The sequence below is a fragment of the Panulirus ornatus genome, chromosome 46, assembly GCF_036320965.1.
Source record: "Panulirus ornatus isolate Po-2019 chromosome 46, ASM3632096v1, whole genome shotgun sequence".
NCBI lineage: Eukaryota > Metazoa > Arthropoda > Malacostraca > Decapoda > Palinuridae > Panulirus > Panulirus ornatus.
The window spans coordinates 8,294,738-8,310,984 of NC_092269.1; the positions used below are offsets into that span (position 1 = coordinate 8,294,738).

The 16,247-nt window shown below is 39.3% G+C and overlaps 2 protein-coding genes across 4 annotated transcripts in view; one reads left to right on the forward strand and one right to left on the reverse strand.

The window, feature by feature from the left end:
- The window catches only part of PolD1 (DNA polymerase delta), a 102,600-nt gene extending 94,583 nt beyond the window's left edge, over positions 1–8,017 (reverse strand). The window contains exons 1-3 of one of the 3 annotated variants that reach the window (XM_071688780.1): positions 7,864–8,009; positions 2,431–2,513; positions 2,166–2,259 (exon numbers count right to left, since the gene is read on the reverse strand). In XM_071688780.1, the coding sequence (XP_071544881.1) occupies positions 2,166–2,259; positions 2,431–2,489 (153 nt within the window). In that variant the 5' untranslated portion in view covers positions 2,490–2,513; positions 7,864–8,009. Of the gene's footprint in view, positions 1–2,165; positions 2,260–2,430; positions 2,514–7,859 lie in introns of all 3 variants that reach the window. The other 2 variants (XM_071688777.1, XM_071688778.1) reach the window with 2 other exon arrangements.
- Positions 1–16,247, forward strand: part of LOC139763118 (apoptosis-resistant E3 ubiquitin protein ligase 1) — a 323,876-nt gene that overhangs the window by 293,338 nt on the left and 14,291 nt on the right. The gene's annotated exons all lie outside the window — the stretch shown is intronic.

The following is a 16,247-nucleotide window of genomic DNA, read 5'->3' on the forward strand; positions in this document are numbered from 1 at the left end:
TTTAATGTATGTATGACTCATGGTGAGGTGCCTGAGGATTGGCGGAATGCGTGCATAGTGCCATTGTACAAAGGCAAAGGGGATAAGAGTGAGTGCTCAAATTACAGAGGTATAAGTTTGTTGAGTATTCCTGGTAAATTATATGGGAGGGTATTGATTGAGAGGGTGAAGGCATGTACAGAGCATCAGATTGGGGAAGAGCAGTGTGGTTTCAGAAGTGGTAGAGGATGTGTGGATCAGGTGTTTGCTTTGAAGAATGTACGTGAGAAATACTTAGAAAAGCAAATGGATTTGTATGCAGCATTTATGGATCTGGAGAAGGCATATGATAGAGTTGATAGAGATGCTCTGTGGAAGGTATTAAGAATATATGGTGTGGGAGGAAAGTTGTTAGAAGCAGTGAAAAGTTTTTATCGAGGATGTAAGGCATGTGTACGTGTAGGAAGAGAGGAAAGTGATTGGTTCTCAGTGAATGTAGGTTTGCGGCAGGGGTGTGTGATGTCTCCATGGTTGTTTAATTTGTTTATGGATGGGGTTGTTAGGGAGGTAAATGCAAGAGTTTTGGAAAGAGGGGCAAGTATGAAGTCTGTTGGGGATGAGAGAGCTTGGGAAGTGAGTCAGTTGTTGTTCGCGGATGATACAGCGCTGGTGGCTGATTCATGTGAGAAACTGCAGAAGCTGGTGACTGAGTTTGGAAAAGTGTGTGGAAGAAGAAAGTTAAGAGTAAATGTGAATAAGAGCAAGGTTATTAGGTACAGTAGGGTTGAGGGTCAAGTCAATTGGGAGGTGAGTTTGAATGGAGAAAAACTGGAGGAAGTGAAGTGTTTTAGATATCTGGGAGTGGATCTGGCAGCGGATGGAACCATGGAAGCGGAAGTGGATCATAGGGTGGGGGAGGGGGCGAAAATCCTGGGGCCTTGAAGAATGTGTGGAAGTCGAGAACATTATCTCGGAAAGCAAAAATGGGTATGTTTGAAGGAATAGTGGTTCCAACAATGTTGTATGGTTGCGAGGCGTGGGCTATGGATAGAGTTGTGCGCAGGAGGATGGATGTGCTGGAAATGAGATGTTTGAGGACAATGTGTGGTGTGAGGTGGTTTGATCGAGTGAGTAACGTAAGGGTAAGAGAGATGTGTGGAAATAAAAAGAGCGTGGTTGAGAGAGCAGAAGAGGGTGTTTTGAAGTGGTTTGGGCACATGGAGAGGATGAGTGAGGAAAGATTGACCAAGAGAATATATGTGTCGGAGGTGGAGGGAACAAGGAGAAGAGGGAGACCAAACTGGAGGTGGAAAGATGGAGTGAAAAAGATTTTGTGTGATCAGGGCCTGAACATGCAGGAGGGTGAAAGGAGGGCAAGGAATAGAGTGAGTTGGAGCGATGTGGTATACCGGGGTTGACGTGCTGTCAGTGGATTGAAGCAGGGCATGTGAAGCGTCTGGGGTAAACCGTGGAAGGCTGTGTAGGTATGTATATTTGCGTGTGTGGACGTATGTATATACATGTGTATGGGGGGGGGCCATTTCTTTCGTCTGTTTCCTTGCGCTACCTCGCAAACGCGGGAGACAGCGTAAAAAAAAAAAAAAGTTGAAAAAGCTGAAGAGAGTATGCTGAAATGGTGTAGAAATATGAAAAGGATGACTAAGAGGGTATACATGTTAAGAGTGCACAGAAAAAGGGGGAGAAGGAGAGCAAATTGGAGACAGAAGGACAGAGTAAAAAAGTTCTTGAATGCTTAAAGCCTGAATATGCATGAGTGAAAGTCTTGTGAGGGAAAGAGTGAAATGGAGCAATGTGGCATGCAGGGGTGGAACATGGAACATCTGAAAATGGAATGAATCAGGGCATATGAAGCAGGAGGTGGAAACTACAGTAAGGTCTGGGAATCATAGGTGTGGTAGAAGGCTGTGGTTTCAATGCACTGTACATGATAGCTAGAGAATGGATGCTAATGAATGAGGCCATTTCTTCTTTTCTGGCACAACCTCACTGAATTGGGAAATAGCAAACAAGTATGAAAGAAAGAGACATATATATACATATATGTGTGTGCAGAAATGTCTCACATTCTATCAAGATTTCAACTCTATTGTACAACAATTATGGTTAGGTAAAAAAATCGTCAAGTGCCTAGTTTGGTGAATACAAGAAAAAACAGGAACACTCACCTGTATCTCTTCACTATCCCTCTGAAACATTTCTTCAAAGTCTGCTCCATCTGGGAACGTGTCATTAAAGTCATCGTCATCCTCGTCCTCCATCCTGAAAATTAGTGCCAAATAAAGCAGCCATAATGTCAGAACTAAGTGCTTCTGCATCTGATCACTATTTCCTATTCAAATGTTATAAATTCATACACAAAATTCCCAAATTCTTCAAAAATTACATGAAAATGAAAAATGTTCATCTCTTAAAGAATTGCCTGAAAATTACTTAGGCTTTTTGGGCGGCCCTGAATTACTTCCACCGGCTGTTCTAGGTCTCTTGTCCATTATTCACTCCTTTGCAATTTGTTTCTGTAAAAAAAAGAAAGATGAATTATTTTTGAAAGCTGTATGTAGTAACAATAATATATTATACACCTTAAAACACATTTATCATTTGTTACATAACCAAGTTTGGCGAAGAAATTCCAGTTCTTCATAACGAAACCAATGATAAGACGACCGGACTTCTTCAGAATCCCTCCATCAAAGGATTCATTCTTGGAGCTTTTGAAATTCCCCACAAATGGTGGTGCTTCAGTCACAGATATCATGTGAGATCTGCAGTTTCTTAAACTCAGATGCTATACTCCAACCTGGAGAAAGGAAATGTGTTCCTCTGGAGGAAAATTTCCTTAACAAGATTGTGCTCTTCTCTTTAAGACTTACAAAAACTAAATTCATACACAAGGTTTAATTACTAGCAGGAAGAGGTTTATGTGAATGACCTGCCAGGGGGACCTCAGTCTTTCCTGTGTATCATTGTGGATAATGCCAAGGCAAAGAGGAAAGTAAAAAGTGAGGAGGATTGCATTAACTTACAAGGGGACCTGGACAGATTCCAATTTGGTCAGATACATTACAGACAAAATTCAACCTGAGAAAGTACAAAGTCATAAGAATGGGACAGAGGGAAAGAAGGCCTCAGAATTAACATTTTCTAGCAGGAAATAGGCTGTAGGAGTCTCTGTACGACAGGGAATTGGGAGTTGACACCATCCCCAGCCTTGCATTAAAGTTCCATTTTTGGAGAATAGTAAGGGAGACAAACTGCTTCCAAATATCAAAACAGCCTTAAAACATAAGTATAAACACATATTCAACAAGCTGTTCACTTCCTACATTAGGCCAGAGGTAGAATATGCTTCTGAAGTTTGATCATCACAAAGTAACAAGAAGAAAGTGCAGAGAAAAGCAACAAAGATGGTACTAGAATTGATCTCATATAAGATGCGAATAGCTCTCTATTTCCTATCCATATACTTGAATGCTACTATAATATTTGCCAGTAGACAGTATATCTCCTTTGCAGATCTCCTATGTAGGATTGTCGCAACACATTAGGAACAATGTCAATTCCCAACTCACACAGAATCCTGAAGCTTAATTCCTGCTGAAAATTAGTCATACTAAGGCCATCTTTTACTGTGTCCCATTCTTATGACTTTGTACTTTCTCAGGTTGAATTTTGTCTGTAATGTATCAGACCAAATTGGAATCTGTCCAGGTCCCCTTGTAAGTTAATGCAATCCTCCTCACTTATCAGCATACCCTCTTCAATCCTCTTAACCATACTCCTCTTATTACCAGATCTCTCACTTAACCAGTCATTTCTTACTGAATCAACCCACCTCACACCATCTATTTTCTCAGACATTTTCTCTTTTAAGTACATTCTTATCTGTCGCTCATGCCCAGCACCCATACAATAACCTCTGGACTATCACATCTATAAACATGTCCTTCTTTGCTCTTCCAGATAATGACCTCTCCACAGGTTCCTTAACACCTCTAAAATCTTCACCCTTTACCCCCCAAACTCACCTCAATTCCCATTTTTCCATTCACTGCCATATCCACTCCCAAGTATCTAAAACGCTTCACTTCCTCCAAGTTTTCTCCTTTCACACTTACACCCCAACTAAACCCTCTCTCCACTGCTAGACCTAATAACCTTGCTTTTAATCACATTTACTCTCAACTTTCTCCTCTCACACTGCTACAGTCAGACACCATCTCTAACCTGACCTGCAACCAGCACCATTTCATAAGCAAACATCAAATGACTCACCATCCTGACCTGACCATCTCCGACAGATTGTGTACCTGACCCTTTCCACAAGACAACTACATTCACCCGTCACACTACCCACCCATAAACATCCAAAGTGACATTACACACTCCTGCCACAGATCCACCTTCACCTGGAACTACTTACCCCCCCCCCCCCCTCTCTCTACCTACTCACACACATCTACCTCTCTTGATAAAAACTCATCACTGCTTCCAAAAGCTTTCCTCCCTCACCACATATTCATGACACCATCCACAAAGCATCTCTAACTACGCTACATTGTACGTATTCTCTAGATCCATGATTACCACATACAAATCCTTCAGTTTCCTTAAGTATTTTTTCACACGTGCTGATGCGAACTTGTGTCTTCGTTGTGTCTATGTTGTAGAGAGTAGTACGTTATAGGTAAGCCTGAGCTGAATGGGAAGTTATGTATGGTTATCATACATAATATTAATATCTTACAAGTGCTTCATCTACATTTATTTTCATTAACCCACATTTCCCCTGATATTCATATACCTCACCACTCTCACTTAATTCAGTATCCCAGTATAAAGATCAATGCTCCAAATCATGCATCACAATTCTCACATTCTATTCAATAAACACTACAATAAAATACCATTACATAACAATATTACTCAACATTCAAAACTGATCTTAACTCAAAACTCAAATGGCATATTGCCAGTCTGATTTTTTACAAGTGTTTCACCTACTTTAACAATAACCAACGTAACATTTTCCCTGGTCTTCAAAACCTTAACTAATGCAATACAAATTAACGTTTTCCCTGATCTTCAAAACCTCACATAATGTAATACCACTTAACATTTTCCCTGATCTTCAAACCCTCATCTAATGTAATACCACTTAACATTTTCCCTGATCTTCAAAACCGCAGCTAATGGAATACAAATTAACGTTCTCCCTGACCTTCAAAACCTCAACTAATGTCATACCACTTAACATTTTCCCTGATCTTCAAAACCTCAACTAATGTAATACCACACTAAAGATGGCATTGTTTGCCAATCGCACTATAGAAGGAAATGTTTGCCAAATCACCTCTTTTAAGTCTATCTCTTATCCCTGAAGGAATCTTTGATGCCACCGTAATTAATCGTGTAAGGCGAGATTATCAAATCTCACCCATATCTTTCTATATCACCCCATTCATCATTAACCTCATTGGTTCAAGAGTTTAAATGTCTATATAAATACTAGAATCTTATCCTATGGGGAAGAGACCAGATTTACTTAGTCCTTAATATACACGACCGTGCGAAATGCACCTGAATATCTCAACCTCTTCATTAAAGCTACGGAGTCTACTGGTGCCACTTCAGTTGAATTGGGTGTAAAGTCGACCACAAATTCGCAACATCGTTTTCATTAACGTCTAATAGGTGTAAAGTCTATCAGAACTTCGTATCGTCATTTACATTAACGTCAAAGAGGTGTAAAGTCGACCAGAACTTCGTAATATCATCTACATTAACGTCCAAGAGGTGTAAAGTCGACCAGAACTTCGTAACATCATTTACATTAACGTCCAAGATATAAAATCGACCATACTTTCGTAACATCATTAACGTCCAAGAGATATAAAATCGACCATACTTTCGTAACATCATTAACGTCCAAGAGATATAAAATCGACCATACTTTCGGAACATTATAAACGTCCAAGAGATATAAAATTGATCATACCTTCGGAACATTATAAACGTCCAAGAGATATATAATCGACCAAACCTTCGGAACATCGTCTACATTAACGTCCAAGAGATATAAAATCGACCATACCTTCGGAACATTATAAACGTCCAAGAGATATAAAATCGACCATACCTTCGGAACATTATAAACGTCCAAGAGATATACAATCGACCATACCTTCGGAACTTTATAAACGTCCAAGAGATATACAATCGACCATACCTTCGGAACATTATAAACGTCCAAGATATATAAAATCGACCATACCTTCGGAAAATTATAAACGTCCAAGAGTTACAAAATCGACCATACCTTCGGAAAATTATAAACGTCCAAGAGTTACAAAATCGAACATACTTTCGGAACATTATAAACGTCCAAGAGATATAAAATCGACCATACCTTCGGAACAACGTCTACATTAACGTCCAAGAGATATAAAATCGACCATACCTTCGGAACATCGTCTACATTAACGTCCAAGAGATATAAAATCGACCATACCTTCGGAACATTATAAACGTCCAAGAGATATAAAATCGACCATACTTTCGGAACATCGTCTACATTAACGTCCAAGAGATATAAAATCGACCATACCTTCGGAACATTATAAACGTCCAAGAGATATAAAATCGACCATACCTTCGGAACATTATAAACGTCCAAGAGATATAAAATCGACCATACTTTCGGAACATTATAAACGTCCAAGAGATATAAAATCGACCATACCTTCGGAACATCGTCTACATTAACGTCCAAGAGATATAAAATCGACCATACCTTCAAAACATTATAAACGTCCAAGAGATATAAAATCGACCATACCTTCGGAACATCGTCTACATTAACGTCCAAGAGATATAACATCGACCATACCTTCGGAACATTATAAACGTCCAAGAGATATAAAATCGACCATACCTTCGGAACATTATAAACGTCCAAGAGATATAAAATCGACCATACCTTCGGAACATTATAAACGTCCAAGATATAAAATCGACCATACCTTCGGACATCGTCTACATTAACGTCCAAGAGATGTAAAATCGACCATACTTTCGTAACATCATTTACACTGACGTCCAAGAGGTGTAAAGTTGACCAGAAGTTCGTAACATCATTAACGTCCAAGAGATATAAAATCGACCATAATTTCGTAACATCATTTACACTAACGCCCACGATATGTAAAGTCGACCATACCTTCGTAACATCATTGGCATCCAACCTCCACTGCCATGCCGCTGGGAAACTTGTCACATCCCCTCCCGACCTTCCAACCTCCACATCACAACAACACAACACAACATTACAACAACCTCCACATCACATCACAACAACCTCCACATCTCATCACAACAACCTCCACATCACATCAGAACAACCTCCACATCACAACCTCATCACAACATCACAACCACCACATCACATCAGAACAACCTCCACATCACATCAGAACAACCTCCACATCACAACCTCATCACAACATCACAACCACCACATCACATCACAACAACCTCCACATCACATCACAACCACCTCCACATCACAACATCACAACCACCTCCACATCACAACATCACAACATCACAACCACCTCCACATCACAACATCACAACCTCCACATCACAACATCACAACCACCTCCACATCACAACATCACAACCTCCACATCAAAACATCACAACCACCTCCACATCACAACATCACAACCTCCACATCAAAACATCACAACACATCACATCACAACCCTTCCCAACTGATCGAGCATCCTACACCCAACCCCTAAGGGAGAGAAAAAACCGAATTATCCTTCAACCTAACCATGGCCACCACTTCAACGTACTTACAGACAATGCCTAGGGACCTCCTCTTCCTACGCGTTTGGTTAGCACCGCTTAAAACTCGCTGATAAGTTGTGTGTAACCAATGAAAATAGATGAGGCAGGAGGGTGGCTACCACCGGCAGCTGACGAAGACGACGACGACCCAAGGGGGTTTGTTTACAATGGGCCAGGCCTTCCCGCGCGCGCCAATGGCATGCGCTCCGAACCTAGTCCTACTTTTTTTTTTTTTAATTGGACTTGACCCTTAACTGCTGATAGGGTTCACTTACCATAGATCGTAGAATTAATCTATAATTTTTTTTTGTTAGTGTCTATTTTTTGGGGGGATGGGCAAAGATCATAAAAGTTGTCCCAGCGAAAGTGTTGTAATCAGGTGAAATATACTTAAATATACTTGGAAATTAGTAATACAGTTATAATGATGATAGAAATGATATTTTTATCTATTATTAATGCCATTAGCATCACTAACACTAATTGTAATTGCCAACACATATCTTGAGCTAATGCACTAAGTCAGGCTTTCAAAGCCCGGGAAGAGCTTTGCTTTATCATATATTATTACTAAATCCTTCGGCTAACCTTGAACCTATACTGTTCCGATTTTGAGATCAGGTTAAATAGGTCAATTTACTACATCATTTTCACTTCACCCTCACCTTCACCAACCTACCCCTTCATTACATCTTCATTACACCATCGTATTCACCCTCATTTCACGACAAACACATTTTCACACTATCACCTTCTCTGTACAGTCATCTTCACCACCACTTACCTTACAGTGACCTTATATCCTCTACGATAAGTTCAAGGGCGAACTTCAAACCTAACTTTGAATCATCGTGTGTTCACTATATAACGTCTCACAATGGCCTCTATTCACTTAGAAAGATTCAAGGCCGAACTCAATTGAACTTGCACTAGAACAATTTGCGATCACTATCATCACTATCACCAATCATTTTCTCTTAGCTTGGATTCTTACTGCGTTCACTACAGCTCCACCTTCACTGCCAAGATCGCCATGATTGGACATCATATTCCCATTGTGGCCACATATACAATTCTAAAAATTTGCCCAATAGTCCACTTATATATTAGGGCCACCATTATAATTGCTCTCCACCGAAACATCCATTTAATCGTATACAATTCTAAAAATTTGCCCAACAGCCAGTTCTTGTACGCGCCTCAGTCGACAAATTAGGCATAATTTGTACACATGAAATTCCTCTAATTCATTCATTTCTGTTGGGTAATGATAGCACCAATTACTTCCTTCATTTCTGTTGGGTAATGATAGCACCAATTACTTCCTTCATTTCTGTTGGGTAATGATAGCACCAATTACTTCCTTCATTTCTGTTGGATAATGATAGCACCAATTACTTCCTTCATTTCTGTTGGGTAATGATAGCACCAATTACTTCCTTCATTTCTGTTGGGTAATGATTACACAAATTACTTCCTTCATATTTTCCTCCTATCATCTTCAAAACTTTTGCACTTCCACTGGATATTATTATCATTATCCTCCTCCTCATGCAATCATGATGGTTCGTTAGTGTCCAATGACCTTGATATCATCTGCATAGGTCAGGTCAAAAAAAATAATTGACATACATCATGAATGACAATGGCGTCTTAAACCACGCCCTCCTGCATGGTTCAATTTGAAAATGACCCGTCCATTCGCCTCCTTTGTCTGCATTTAGTAAAACTATAAAGTCATTTGAGGAATCATTTTGAAATGGCCCAGCAAAACGTGGCTCCATTCCTATTGCCTTTCACGTGTTTCATCAGTGAAACAGACACACGTCATACCAAACTCTTTAAAAAAAAAAAATTGAAACGTATTTATATGAACTGTCCATCATGGTTGAAGCACTTTTGCTGTGCAGATAAATGTTGATATCTATAGCGAAATCGCCCTTCGGTGGGAGTTCAGATAATTTTCTTTACTGGTATTTCACAACACATATTTCCCGGACACAAGCCACCTGATTCATCAGGTGCGAACACTGTCACCAAGTTTCAAATTCCAACACCAGCACAGAGTGTTGGACTTCCTCTCACCTCCACGCCAGAGCAGACACTGACCTAACTTGACCGTCGGAAAGAAAACGAGGGTGGGGAATACCTTGTGGTGAAGGGGGGGGGGGGGAAGACAGGGAGTTGTAGACGTAGTTTGAACTGGTGAGCGAGATCCCTGTGTTCAACGACCCTCTTGAACGTTATCTCGTCTTGATAATTCTTTCATCATGATTTGGTTGATAATAGAAAGTGCTTTTTCAAGAGGACAAACATTAGCAAATTTAAAGGGGATTCAATGCTATTATGGGCGGTACAATCCGATTGGGGGTGGGGGTACAATGTGATTGGGTTATTAAGGTCAACAGGGTGATCGTTTCCATGCCAATGTTTAGCTACAGCATTACAGCTACTGTATAACTGTGCTAATAACATCTCTGTCTTTATTTTACCCTTCTGACCAATGTATACAACGACATCTTTCCTTTCCTTACATTTAATGGCGTAAATACTTCCAATTTTCTGATCATTTGACCTGAGAACTGGTTGCTGCCCCACGCCATTAACTAAACCATGCAATTTGCGACAAGCGGCAGCGTCAAATGATTGTTATGTGGCCATTTGGATAACTACATGTTTCCCTACACCTCGAAACTTTGGAACTCTACCTTCTCATGTCTTTCCCAATAACTATGACCTAACATATTTCAAAAGACAGGTTTTTTTTCACTCCCTCCAAAATGAGTAAATACTCACTTTGTCTTATCCCTTTCATAATCATCTATTTCCAATTAAGGCCCTATGCTAGGAAAGTACTGTGGCATCATTTCCTTGGCCATTTCATTCCATTCAGATACAAATGGATATGCAAAAGAAAGTATGGGATTTCATTATCAATTAGGGATGAGTGGTTTGCAAAGATATTTGATCACAAGTGTATCAAAGCACAATCATTAGATGGCAAGTTAAATTGTGAGGTTTTTTTTCTTCCCTCAAGCTGACATGGAACAGGAAAAGCCCATGCCATAGTCATAGATACTATGTAATGTTTCCTTATGAGCTACACATTGATAAAGATGATGAGATTGATGATATCCTCCGATGAGAACTTTATAAGAGCACTTGAGGATGTCCATCCAGGGGAAGAAACTGTGCATGATAGCAAATTGAGACAGATAAACGAAGAACAGAGTGGAGGAGAGAAGGACAGTTTGGGTCCCACATTTTAATGAAAATTATGAAACAATACATGCCCTGTGCATCAGCAGGCATGATTGTTGCACATACTTGAAACAAAAGATGGTGTGTCAGACCATGACAATCTTTCCTTTTCTTACATCTTAGTGTGCTGTAAATCTGTTTCCATAAGAAAAGAATGTGCTGATTTGACACCAACTTCAGCAGATAAATATATCTAATCCTCAACTAAAAACAACTTCAATTATCTGACCTTCCCAACTCTCTTTCGATATGGTCAATCTATGGAAAACTCTCTAGTTGATTAGGTAGCTCTTTTCAACATTTCAATTTTCTCTTAACTCAGATTTGGACAATACCCCTTCTGTTCCACCAAACCTACAACTCTAGCTGAATCCTCTATCTTCTCCTATAGTTTCTTTGTGCAAGGTCTTCCAAGCTCTCCTCCAGCTACAAATGGATGATGCATATAGATTAGATGGCATACCTCCTCTTGTCCTATAGGAGTGCACCTCATAGATATCATTGAACTTTGTACACCTAATTCATCTCTAAAAACCCAAACATTCCCTTCTTCGCACAAACAAGCCCTGGGTTCATTCTTCCCTAAGATAGATGGCTCCATCCCTTCTAATCATTGTATCAATGCACTTCTGTCATCAACAGAATTTTCAGACTCTTTACCGCTCTTTTTCTTAAACTAATAATTTCATTTCCTTCACAGATTGCCGGTGCAGCTTCCACAGATAAAGGTCTACTAGTGAACTTTTCTCCTTTGTGAATAACTTTTGGTCCTCCTGTATTATGGATTTTGGTGAATCTTTTGTCAAAGGCCTTAAGATCTTTAAAGGAGATGACTGAGTGCAGCTCAAATGCCAATGTGCTTAAGTACTTCTCTTGATTTTTGTTTCCGTTTTCTGATGATGATGATATGAATAAAGTAAAGATGGAAGTAGCTCTTTCTTGGCATTGATTGGAGGTCTGGGGTTCGGGAATGGAGGAGTTTTGGAGAATTTGTGGGTGGGATGGGGGGTTAAGGAGTTTGTTTGAGGATAAGTAAAGTAGGAAATGGGAAGTACAGAAGTATAAAAGACTCTGGGATCAACTAGAGATTGTTTTATTTTTTATTTGGTTTTTGTTCGGCTTCGTTTTTATTATTAAGTTGTCAGACTTTTGTTATGTAACTTATTATTAAAGGTTTCTGTTGCTGCATATTTTGTAGTCGATTTTTTATGTTTGTTGTGCTATCATGTTGGTGGGGGGAAATCACCAAGTCCATGTGTTAATGGTTGCTTACCCTATCTTTTAGGATAATTATTCAATTTGCTTGTTGTTTAATTTGATTTGGACAGATATTTGCAGGGGCTTACCAGATCAATGTGTTTCTGGTTGCTTATCCCATCTTTTATATTCATTATTCAATTTGTTAGTTATTTAACTTTGGCTTGTTTAGATTTGGGAGGGCTTACTAGGTCCTTGTGTTGCTGGTTGCTTACTCCATCTTTTATATATATTTTGGTGTTGGATCATTTGATTTTATAATTTGCCTGCTACTTGAGAGCCAGTAATGGCTTTTTCCTATTATATCTTATCTTTCTACTATCCATTTTTGAAATGTTTCTGTATTTTGTTCTTCAATTTTTTCCAATATTGTTTTTGCTCTGTCATGAACTAATGTATTTATTGGCAGCAAGTTTACTCTTTGATGTACTTCTTCACATCTGATTATTTCCGGATATCTTATATCAAGTATAAATTTCAGAGCTTTGTTTTGTACTCTCTGTAATTTCCTCATATTGGCTAATCTTATTGTGCATAGAGGTTATTCATTTTATTATACTTTGTTGCTGTCTCCCGCGTTAGCAAGGTTGAGCAAGGAAACAGATGAAAGAATGGACCAACCCACCCACATAAACATGTATATACATACACGCCCACACATGCACATGTACATGCCTATACATTTCAACGTATACATACACATACATACACAGGCATATACATATATACACTTGTACATGTTCATACTTGCTGCCTTCATCCATTCCCGTCCCCAACCCGCCACACATTAAATAGCACCCCCTTCCCCCTGTGCATGCATGAGGTAGCGCTAGGAAAAGACAACAAAGGCCACATTTGTTCACACTCAGTCTCTAGCTGTCATGTGTAATGCACCGAAACCACAGCTCCCGTTCCACATCCTGGCCCAACAAAACTTTCCATGGTTTACTTGAGACACTTCATATACCTTGGTTCAATCCATTGACAGCACTTCCACTCTGGTATACCACATCATTTCAGTTCAATCTATTCCTTGCACACCTTTCACCCTCCTGTATGTTCAGGCCCCGATCGCTCAAAATCTTTTTCAATCCATCCTTCCACCTACAATTTGGTCTCCCACTTCTCCTCGTTCCCTCCACCTCCGACACATATATCCTTTTTGTCAATCTTTCCTCATCCATGTGACTAAACCATTTCCATACACCCCCTTCTACTCTCTTAACCACACTTTTTATTGCCACACATCTCTCTTACTCTTTCATTACTTACTTGATCAAACCACCTCACACCACATATTGTCCTCAAACATCTCATTTCCAACACATCCACCCTCCTCCGCACAACCTATCAATAGTCCACACCTCACAACCATATAACATTGTTAGAATCATATTCCTTCAAACATACCCATTTTTGCTTTCCGAGATAATGTTCCTGCCTTCCACACATTCTTCAATGCTCCCAGAAACTTTGCCCCCTCCCCCACCCTGTGACTCACCTTCGCTTCCATGGTTCCATCCGCTGCTAAATCCACTCCCAGATATCTAAAACACTTCACTTCATCAAGTTTTTGTCCATTCAAACTTACCTCCCAATTGACTTGTCCCTCAACCCTAATGAACCTGATTACCTTGCTCTTATTCACATTCACTCTTAGCTTTCTTCTTTCACACACTTTACCATACTCAGTCACCAGCTTCTGCAGTTTCTCACCCGAATCAGCCACCGGCGCTGTATCATCAGTGAACAACAACTGACTCACTTCCCAAGCCCTCTCATCCACGACTGCATACTTGCCCCTCTCTCAAAAAGACTTGCATCCACCTTCCGAACAACTCCATCCATAAACAAATTAAACAACCATGGAGACATCAAACACCCCTGCCGCAAACTGACATTCACTGGGAACCAATCACATTCCTCTCTTCCTTCTTGTCCACATGCCTTACATCCTCGATAAAAACTTTTCACTGCTTCTAACAACTTACCTCCCACACCAGATATTCTTAATACCTTCCACAGAGCATCTCTATCAACTCTATCATATGCCCTCTCCAGATCCATAAATGCTACATACAAATCCATTTGCTTTTCTAAGTATTTCTCACATACATTCTTCAAAGCAAACACCTGATCCACACATCCTCTACCACTTCTGAAACCACACTGGTCTTCCCCAATCTGATGCTCTGTACATGCCTTCACCCACTCAATCAATACCCTCCCATATAATTTCCCATGAATACTCAACAAACATATACATAAAAGTAAAGGTATTGGTGGATATTCTATTACTGATCTTATCAGTGTTGTATATAGTTTCTACTTATTTTTGAGCTACTATTTCTAAATCTCTGTAAATTAACTAATATCTCTTTTGTTCTTCCTACTCTTCTGTTATGAAGTTGGTTATACCTATGGTTGTAATTTTCAATCCCAGTAATGTACCTTCTCTACTATATGGATACAGGTCTTCTTGGACTATTATTGGGTCATTTCTGAATTTTGCAGTTGGTATTATTTTGAATGTTTACATTTGTTTTGATTTCCATTTGTATTCAAAGCACTGTGAAGATCGCTTATATTTGCAAGTCTAAAATCCAGTATTCTTTCATGTCCATCATGCTGAACAACACTAAATGTAGTGTTCAGAGTTGCATCAAAAGTAATTTGTTGGTGATCACTTGTGCTAAACTCTTCTCTAAATTCAACGTAATTAATGCGACTCTCCTTTGTAGTTAGAACTAAATCTAATACATTCTTGCTGCAAATTGGTTTCTCTATTAATTGGACTTGGGCACTGTCAAGCATATTTGGGTAAAGTCTGTGCTCAAAAACACTGGAAAGGAATTCCTCCAGCTCGGATACCATCATGTTCATATCTTTTACCGTGACATTGTTTTCATAACAAATATCAGCTAACTAATCTTAATATATTTCATCTACCTCTGGTTTTTGTGCCTATAATCTGGTCCCACTGTTATTTTCTTATGAAACTTATCTTCTACAGAAATGATGGCAACATTATCATCAGCTAAGATGAGCTTTACCAGAGTAAGGCACAACCATCTACTTTATTTCCCCAATTACTGTAACACAGTGTGTACCCTGGAATTGCACATTCAGCAGAGCAATCTCTGTTTTTGATATCTAACCATGCTTCAGAAATACCATAATTTCCTTCTCATGCTTTTCTCTCTGACTCTGAAATTTCATTGTGTATACTCTGTGCATTTACACAAAATTTTTAAGTGACTCTGAGACCTATTTCAAAAAGTATTTATGTTTACCCCATACAAGCTGAAATCTTTTTACCAAAATGAGTAGACTCACTGTAGAGCCAACCAAAATGCACATCTCCGACTTCATTCAGATGTAGTCCATCCTTCATAAAGATCAGAATGTATGTAGAAATGCTTCCAAAAGTTTACAAATTCATTTCTTTCATGAAAACAGATTCACTTATCAACTATGACTGAATGCCTTATGAAAGGCATTTCTGGTGCCAATCCTGGGAAAAACTGAAATCATCATATTATCAGTTTTATTTTGGAAATACCAAGTAAGCAGGCATTATTTCTCCAACAGCTCCTCTGATTTCTTCTTTAGTACATTGATAGTACCTACATGACAGATAACAAGCAGATTACTGTCAGTTCCATCACAAAACTCATCTACAGCATCAGCAAAATCATCTATCCTGGCACCTGGGTAACAGAATTTTTTTTCGGTATGAAGGGTTCCTGGTGCAGAATTTTTCTTGCTGTCTTCTGATTACAGAGTTACCAATGAGCCTTAGCCTTATCGTGTTTGTTGTCCTTTAGCCTCACTCAAGGCCTGAAATAAATATTTCATCTTTATTGGCATCAAAG